The 9,014-nt window shown below is 44.5% G+C and overlaps 1 protein-coding gene across 1 annotated transcript in view; it reads left to right on the top strand.

Moving 5' to 3' along the window:
• Positions 1-9,014, top strand: part of DUPD1 (dual specificity phosphatase and pro isomerase domain containing 1) — a 24,017-nt gene that overhangs the window by 12,576 nt on the left and 2,427 nt on the right. The window contains exon 2 of the mRNA XM_011355297.1: positions 415-635. Within this exon, the coding sequence (XP_011353599.1) occupies positions 415-635 (221 nt within the window). The remainder of the gene's footprint in view (positions 1-414; positions 636-9,014) is intronic.

Below are 9,014 nucleotides of genomic sequence, written 5' to 3'. Positions count from 1 at the left end.
AGGCTCTGTGAAGGTGAGGATTTGCCTTACATTCAACTTGGCCTGATGAACAGGTTATTCTGGTGGCCTTTTTGGGAATCTGGCACTCCTACAACCACCATGGTGTCCAGCACCAAGCTCTTATGTATTTGGTGAATGATGAAAAAAATGAAAGGACAATGAGTAGTTCGCCTACCCCACTCTCCAACCCTCTTCCTCCTCGAAGGGGCAGAGCCAGAAACATGAATGGCACAGGTTGCCAAGAGGTCAGTAAGAGCAGGGCTTTGGACTAGGGAAGTCTTTAATTTCAATGAATAGGTCTTATTTTGGAAGCCAGAATTGACAGCAGCAACTCGTGGGCGGCCCACGAATTTCCCCCCCCAGATCTAGGTTAAGGCACCGCACAGCCAACCAGCCTCTCTCCCTTGGACCCAGGTCGACGGCGCTGGACCGCTACGGACTGCAGAAGGCGGGCTTCACGCACGTGCTGAACGCGGCCCATGGCCGCTGGAACGTGGACACAGGGCCCGACTACTACCGGGACATGGCCATCGAGTACCATGGTGTCGAGGCCGACGACCTGCCCACCTTCGACCTCAGCGTCTTCTTCTACACTGCGGCCTCTTTCATCGACGCTGCGCTCCGCTTGGATCACAGTAAGAGACCTGCGTCCCGCCCGTGGCCCCGCCCGCAGCCAGAGGCCCCGACCCATAGCCCAAGACCACGCCCACCTCCCACCTGGAAACGTGATCCCAGCACTCTAGGTCGGCCAACCTCTGAAAGCTGGCCGTGCTAGGGTTGCATGTGGTTGAGCTGGAAATGTTTGAGCCCCTGAGTGTGCTGCTGGTGGAGTTCGGGCATTGACTGAACCGGCATCGGGAGGATTCAGAAGAGGTCTTTGGCGGAAAGCTCTCTTCCCTAAGGCATATTAGCCATCCTTCCAAAGGCAAGAGGTGGTCTGGGCTCACTCAAAGCTGTGATGCCACAGAAACACTAATTGTGCCTGGGCCCAAACCCAACTAATAAGTCAAGGGTTTTGATAGCAGAAGCCCTCAGGCAGCTAGCTGACTTGAGTAGGAATCTGTGCAGAAACTTCAAATTCTCTTGCCAACCCACGAAGCCCATAGCCTCCCTAGGTCTAGTGAGGCCTCCTGTAGAAAGCTGACAACCCAGCCTTAATAAGTGGCTACCTTTACTCAAAACTGAGCTTTGCACCCGTGACGTCCAAGTTTCCCAAAGTTAGTTATCCATTTTTAAATCACAGCACTAGTTCTTACACTCAAAATGTAGTTTTAGCTGCCCTAATCCAGGGAAAGGCTACAATGCTATTTTGAAGAGAAGAGCATGATATGTGTCAGGAAAGACAATATGCAGTTATTGCTGCCGAGTGGATTTCAGTGGCATTCCACAGAGGCCAGAGAGACTTCAACTCCCTAATCTGTGCTCTGACTTCAGCCCCATGTGTCGCATCCCTTTATGGGGCCATCACATAATTCAGGGTATCCAGTTACAGCAGTCCCTCTTATTTGCAGTTTTAGTTACCTGCAGTCAACCATAGTCTGAAAACATTAAATGGAAAATTCAAGAAATAAATAATTCATAAATTTTAAATTACACAGCATTCTGAGTAGCATCATGAAATCTCAAAGTGTCCCTACATATGGCCAATAGACATATGAAAAGATGCTAACATCACTAATCATTAGGAAAATGAAAATTTGAACCACAATGAAATATCACCTCATACCTGTCAGAATGGCTATCATCAATAAATTAACAAACAAGAAGTGTCGGTGAGGATGTGGAGAAAAGGGAACCTTCAAGGGAACCTTCCACTGTGAGTGGAACTGCAAATTGGTACAGCCACTAGAGAAAACAATTTGGACATTCCTCACAAAATTAAAAATAGAACTGCCTTATGACCCAGCAATTCCACTTCTGGATATTTACCCACAGAAAACCAAAACACTAATTCAAATAGATATATGCATCACTATGTTTATTGCAATGTTATTTACAATAGCTAAGATATGAAAACAACCCAAGTGCTCATCAGTAGATGAGTGGATAAAGAAGTGGTACATATATACAATGGAATATTATTCAGCCATAAAAAAATGAAATCTTACCTTTTGCGACAATATGGGTAAACCTAAAAGGTATTATGCTAAGTGAAATAAGACAGAGCAAGATAAATACCACATGATCTCATTTGTATGTGGAATCTAAAGAACAAAACAAAACAAAACAAAACAGAAACAGACTAATAGATACAGAGAACAAACTGTTCGTTGCCAGATGGGAGTGGAGTTAGGAAGCTGAGTGAAAAAGGTGAAGAGATTAAGAAGTACACATTGGTAATTATGAAAGAGTCATGGGGATGTAAACTACAGCATAGAGAATGTAGTCAATGACATTGTGATAACTATGTATAGTATAGTGTCAGGTGGGGACTACACTAATTAGGAGGAATCACTTCATAAATTATATAAATGTCTAACTACTATGCTGTACATCTGAAACTAATATAAAATAATACTGAACGTCAATCGTAATTGAAAAATTTTTTTTAAAAAAGAAATCTTGAAATGTCCCATCCATCCCATCAGGGATGTGAATCATCCCTTTGTCCAGCGTACCCACATTGTATACACTCCTCGCCTATTAGTCAGGCTGGCTAATCAGATCGACTGTCTTGGTATCACATGCTTGAGTTCAAGTAACCCTTATTTTACTTAATGGCTCCAAAATGCAAGAGTAGTGATCCTGGCAATTCAGATATGCCAAAGAGAAGCTGTAAAATGCTTTCTTTAGGTAAAAAGGTGAAAGTTCTTGACTTAATAAGAAAAAAATTGTATGCTGAAGTTGCTAAGATCTTACCGTAAAGGAATCTTCTATCTGTGAAATTGTGAAGAAAGAAGAAATTTGTGCTAGCTTTACTGTCCCACCTTAAACTACAGAAGTTACTGCTGCAGTACATAATAAGTACTTAGTTAAGATGGAAAAAGCATTAAATTTCTGGGTGGTGGACATGAACAAAAAATGTGTTGTGATTGACAGCAATGTGTTGCACCAGAAAGGACTGAGCCTGCATGAAAACTTCAGCAAGGGATCCCCTGAAATGGGTGACACCAAGCCATTTACCACGGGTAAGGGATGATTACATAGATTCAGGAATAGTTTGGACTGAAAAATAGAAAAATTCCTGGAGAGGCTGCATCTGCAGATGAAGCAGGTGCTGCCACATTTCCCGCAGAGTTGATGTAGATTAGGTTGGGTACTATCTGGTTTCCAGCATCCGCTGGGGGTCTTGGGACATATCCTCTGTGGGTAAAGGGCAACTACTGTACTGAAAACCTTTTTTACCACAAGAGGTTGAGATTGCAAGGCTCATTGACAGACTGATGGGCCTGCTTTACGAACTTGCAATTGGTAGGTGAACCTAGGCCATGTCTGCCGAACAGTCCCAGACCTTGACGGCTGTCCCAAAGTGGACTTGCCTCACAGCCAGCCACAGGCACCAACAATTTGTCATTATTTTGGTTCATGAAGCAATGTCACAATGAAAAGCGCATGGAGCTGAAGTGCTTGTATTCAAGGATGCCTCATTTCAGTTGCCCTTTTATGAGTCTATTTATGGGCCATCTTTTCTGTTATGCACATTCTGGGTTTCCAAGCAGGATCAAAAAACAACTGGACTCTGACTCATCACCATGAGGTAAAATTCTCCTCAGAGTATTTGAAGTTAACTAAAAACATATTTGACATGAAGAAACGAAAAGCTACAGTACAACCACCCAGTTTTTCAGTTTCGCTGGCTATTATCATATCTTCGACCTTCCCCTTAATAGAAGGGGTCTGGCAGGCTTTGGAGAAGACAGGGCTGGATTCAAATTCATGCCGCACAATTTAATAGCAATGTGATTTCCCTGAGCCTTGGTTTCTCCATCTGGTGATAAAAATATTTACCTTGAAAGGTTATAATGAGGCTCAGCAGTAACCGACATAAAGCATTTAGCACAGAACCTGGTATGAAGCAGGCTCTCAGATGTGTTTGATAAAGAGAGGTCGTGCACCGTGAAATGCATTAACCACATGAGCACATGCACATCATCATAATAAAGTTTCCAATCCCCAAAGGAAAAAAAAAAACAGGGAAAAAAGACATTCCAACTTTGAACTAGTATGATATACTCACATGACAGCTTGTTTTTGGTTTCTGGCACGTGACTTTAGAGTCAGCCCCCACTGCCAAATCAGGAAAGAATGGGCCTCTCAAGTCCTGTTTAGGCCAGGGCAGATGATAGAGCATCCATGTGGAGAGGTCAGGTGGGTGTGGCTCGTGACTGATGTGGATCCTGTCAAGAGCACCTGGCAAAGAAAGAGTCAAGAAGAAAAGCATAAACCCAGGTTAGAGAACATTCGAGGTGGGAGACTAGACCAGTGGCTTGGGATGGGATGCAGGACATTACTGTATTGTCAGATGGGAGGCTGGGGTCCTGTCGCAGAGCCCTGTGCACTTGAATATCTAAATATTTCTTCAGGTTGAGGGCTCAACTCTTCAGGACCAGGCAAAGAGCATGAACAAATGGAACTGCCTGCATGTAAAGCAGTGGAGTGTGGATAGGGGGTGCTTGTGGCTAATGGAGAGCCCCATATCCCCCTAAAGGGGACAGCGTCTACTCAGTCCCAGCCAGTGTTTGTCTCGTAAGAATCAGTGCAAATGTAGTTGATCTGACTTTTCAGGGAATGTCTCCAATCTGGATTTTAATGTAAAATCACTCAATTTTTAAGTGTTGGCAACAAATGAAAAATTTCTTAAAATGCCACTAAGGCCAAACAGAAGAAACACAATGGCTGTCAGTTTGTAACCTGTGCCCTGAGTAGTCAAAGTAACAAAATGATGTGCTGGTTAGTTTGGCAACGACATCGTCATAGACTCCAGACAGTGGAGATGGCATGCGCCCGGCCTGCCTGCCACACGCAGCGAGAGAGCTGGTTGTGTCAAGTCATGCATTGGAAAACCAAGGGCCACAACTGTAGCATTTTAGAGCCGGGCCCATTTGCACGTTTCTTATTACACTCTTGATGTAAGAGAGTCTGGCCGAAAGGCAAGGCATCCCTCTTTCCTCCTTTTTGTCTTTCATCTTCTTCCTTGGCTAGTTTCAGCCAAGTGTACTCTGTTTCCCACTGCTGCTCCTCATAGTCCGTCTTCTTCACTCTTTTCGAAAAGCATTGCTTGTGGAGTTGCACTCACAGCCTGTAATCAGCCCAAGGGGCCCGCTCCTACCCCTACCCAACCCTGATTTGACCCTTCTGAAAGAACTCTCTAGGCAACCTCAGTCACTCTTGAAAAATCTTAGCGGTAATCTAGTCCAGTTGCCTGCCCTGAGAGCTGGGAAAACAGAAGCCCAGAGATGCCAAGCGTTATTTCCAGGGTCACAGAGCTAATTAGAGGCCAGTAAGAGTTCCTTCTATCACTCAGTGTTCTTGGAAGAACCCTTTGACCTTATTTTGAGCACCTGGTGACTTTGCTGTGTAAGAGGTCACCAAATATCATGGAAGGTGAGGCATTCCAGCTGGTTACAGGATCTGAAACAACTGAATTTGTCATTCTTCATCAGAAAAAGAAGTACCGACAAAATACTGCCAGGGGAACCCCATTTGGACTGCCTTAACTGACCGTCCCTGGCACGGCATTCTCAGAGCTGAATTAGTGTAGTTTTAATTTGATGAAATCTTTTAAGAAATCCCAGGGCGGATACCATGAGGCTCTAAAGAGCAGATTTTAGTATCGTCACTCTTTTTTTCTGTTTGTTCTTTCTTTTTCTTAAACAAACAGTCCACAGCCTGCTTTTGAAGCAATATTAAAAACTATTATGGATAAGGTGGGTGTGAATAATTAAATGAAGTCTGCTTTTGAGCAGGAGGTTGGTTCTCTAGTGCTTCTAAACATTAACCAGATTAGACTTTCCAGGTGTTTTAAGGGTCTCCTGCCCCATTGCAGCACACACAGGCCTGCCCCACCCCAGCAGTTCAAAGTACCCCACGCACCCTTTCCCTGAGGACTTCCACATACCCAGAACGGTTTGGGGAGAGGAAGGCAAGTTCCAAGGTAGTGAATGAGAGATGGGCAAAGGGCATCTCCGAAACCAAGAAAGGAGGTTGCTTAGAGAGTGCACACCTAGCGGGGGTGGGGTGGGAGGTTAGAGTTAGCGGGGTGGAATGGGGGACTGGGCCTGTATGTCTGATTTGAGTGAGAGAGGCCTACTTTCTGGTGAGATGTGAAAGTATGCAGTTGAGGAACAGAAGGGATTCTGGATTTGGGTTTTCTTCATAAGATTATGAGAATTCACTGTTTGGTAAAGATCTAAGGGAAAATAGTTCCTTGAAATCACCATTTTTCAAACATAGCTTATGATCAATACTGGGTCATAAAAACAATCTAATGGGTGCAAACAGCATGTTTAAAAAAAATTGAATAGATTAGAAAAGAATAGAAAACATCACCTTGCATTGCATGTAATAGAAGTACATCTTATTCTGTGACACTTTTGTTTGATACAAACACACCTGTGATACCACACAGCACCTAAGAGCTTTGCTCTGGCATCAGGTGGCCTGGGCTTGAATCATGGTTCTGCCACTTTCTAGCTGCGCGACTTGGATGAGTCACTTTTCTGCACTTCAGCTATCTCCCCTGTAAAATGGAGATATTAATTTTATCTACCTCACCAGATTGTTGTGAGGACTGACTATGATAAAATACACAAAAACATATCGGGAAGATATGGGGGCCAGGTGAGCCTATGTACGTGTTAGCTGTGAATTTTATATAGTGTTTTTTGAGGGCCCTACAGAAAAGTTTAAAAGCCACTGATCTAGAAAATGCCACCCTTGATAATGCTGCCTTCGATCAGGGCCCTAACCCAGCTGGTGTCTCTCTCACAGGGAGCCTCTTAGTCTCTCTGGTGTGCACCATGCTGGAAAAAAGCTAAATGCAGTTTTTCTTGCCTTTGCTTCTGAACTCTCCTGAGAGCAGTTTCTAACCACCTGAAGCTGGGCCTACAAGGGTGGAACTTAGCAGAGCCACAGAGCAAAGAGGGAGAAGTGCCCTGAGAGCCTGGGGACAGGTCCTTTACCCAAGAGAGACCTACCAAGCTCACGTGGCTGATGGCATTAATGCCACTGTCGTAAAAACAAAATTTAGTTCCAGGAACTCCTGTTGGAGCTCAGCAATCCCCTTACCCCGACCCGGACCCCTCTCCTTTCTCCCGCTTTCTCTCCCTCTTCCTTCCTCTCCCTTCCCCTTTCTCCCCCTCCCCTTCATTCTCCCCACCCCACTCCTCCCACTTAACAGACTTCAGGCTCCTGAAAGACTTAATGAACTACAGCTTTCGTCTGTTTCAAGCATTTAGTCATGACAGAAAGAATTACCCTTTATTCCAGGAGAGGAAGAAACGCTTTAGTTATCAGCAGAGCTGGCAAGGGGCCAGGCAGCCTCTGGAACAGTCTGTAGGGATTAGAATGCCAGAGGTAGACATTCCACTCCAAGAGCACAGTCATGCCGGGGCCAACTTCCCCCAAACCCAATAAAGAAGCCGGCCCTGCTTGTTGCCTTCCTTTCTGGCCAAAGTGCACAAGAAAAAGGCGTGTGGCCACACTCTTGTAGCTCAGTAACATGAAGGTAGGGATTGGAGGGCCGTCTAGTTACCTTGTGGAATTTTGTGAAAATGAATTGTGATAAAATTAAAAGCTCTTCATGGAGCACTTCTCTGTGCCAGCCCTGTGTGCGAAGAGGCCATCAGTAGAGTCCTTACTGTTGAGAATTGTGCGCAGGCCTCTCCAGCCAAGGTGGGTAAAGAGAGAGAATCCTGGTGCCCAGTGTTCAGGGCCTTTTGGATTTTTCATGCTGCCTTGGCTGCCGACCATCACCACTGCCCTGGACATGGTCTCCCGACGAAGGTGAGAGGAACATAGGAGAATCACATTCATTCGCAAGTACTCTTTCCAAGCTGTTATTGTATCCTGTGATGTTCCATAAACCCAAGGATGTCCATGAGTGTCTTTTGGTCATCCTAAAGACCTCAGGCCTGAGACTCAGGAATAGAGACAACCGGGGTTCACATAGCTCAAGGTGCCCCAGTCAGCTCAACTCCAGGAGACAGATCCCATCAGGAGAGAGTGGCTCCTGGGTTGGCAGTGGTGGGGACAGCCAGAGAGCCTAATCACATTACTTTGTCCCCAGAGCACAGTGGCCAGTGGCCAGCACACAGTAGGGCCTTAATAACATGTTGCCTTGAATGATTTCTAGTGCTGGCATCAGCTTTCTGGGTGACCTCTGGCAAGTCTTTCCACCTCTCTGGGCATGCTTCCTTCTCTGCAAAGCAGGGATGATGACAATGAAACCTTGAAGGTTGTATTAAAGATGAAATGAGATAAAGTGTGTTGATGCTCACTATGTGAGCTCTAGATCGCCACCAAATGGAGGCTCAAAGGATCAGGAAACTGCTCCACATCACAGCTTCTCAGCTGAGCCCAGCTGTTGCTGTGGTAGTGGCCAAAGGGAGTTTTTCTCCCTCGTAGAAAAAGACTTCTAGATCTTCGGTTCTCAAACGTCTTGGTCTCAGATCCCTTCTATGCTCTTAAAAATTATTGAAGACCTCAAAGAGCTTTTGTTTATGTAGGTTATATCTGTCAATATTTACCCTATTAGAAAAACTGAAAAATTAAAAAATATTTATTCATTCAAAAATAATGAACTGAACTATTACATATTAACATTTTTATGAAAAATTATATTTTCCAAAAGAAGGTTAGGGAGAAGAGTGGCATTAACTTACATGTTTGCAAATCTCTTCAGTGTTAGGCTTATTAGAATCCAGTTGCAATCTTATCAGCTTCTGCAGTCAATCTCTTGTGATATATTGTTTTGGTTGATATATATTAAGAAAATCTAGCCTCACTCAGATATGTTACTAGTGGAAGGAAGGATACTTTAATAGCCTTTTCAGATAATTGTGGATATTTTTCTT

Source organism: Pteropus vampyrus, unplaced genomic scaffold, assembly GCF_000151845.1.
Source record: "Pteropus vampyrus isolate Shadow unplaced genomic scaffold, Pvam_2.0 Scaffold20, whole genome shotgun sequence".
Classification (NCBI taxonomy): domain Eukaryota; kingdom Metazoa; phylum Chordata; class Mammalia; order Chiroptera; family Pteropodidae; genus Pteropus; species Pteropus vampyrus.
Note: the sequence above shows the minus strand (reverse complement) of the source record. Positions and strands in the feature narration are given on the sequence as shown.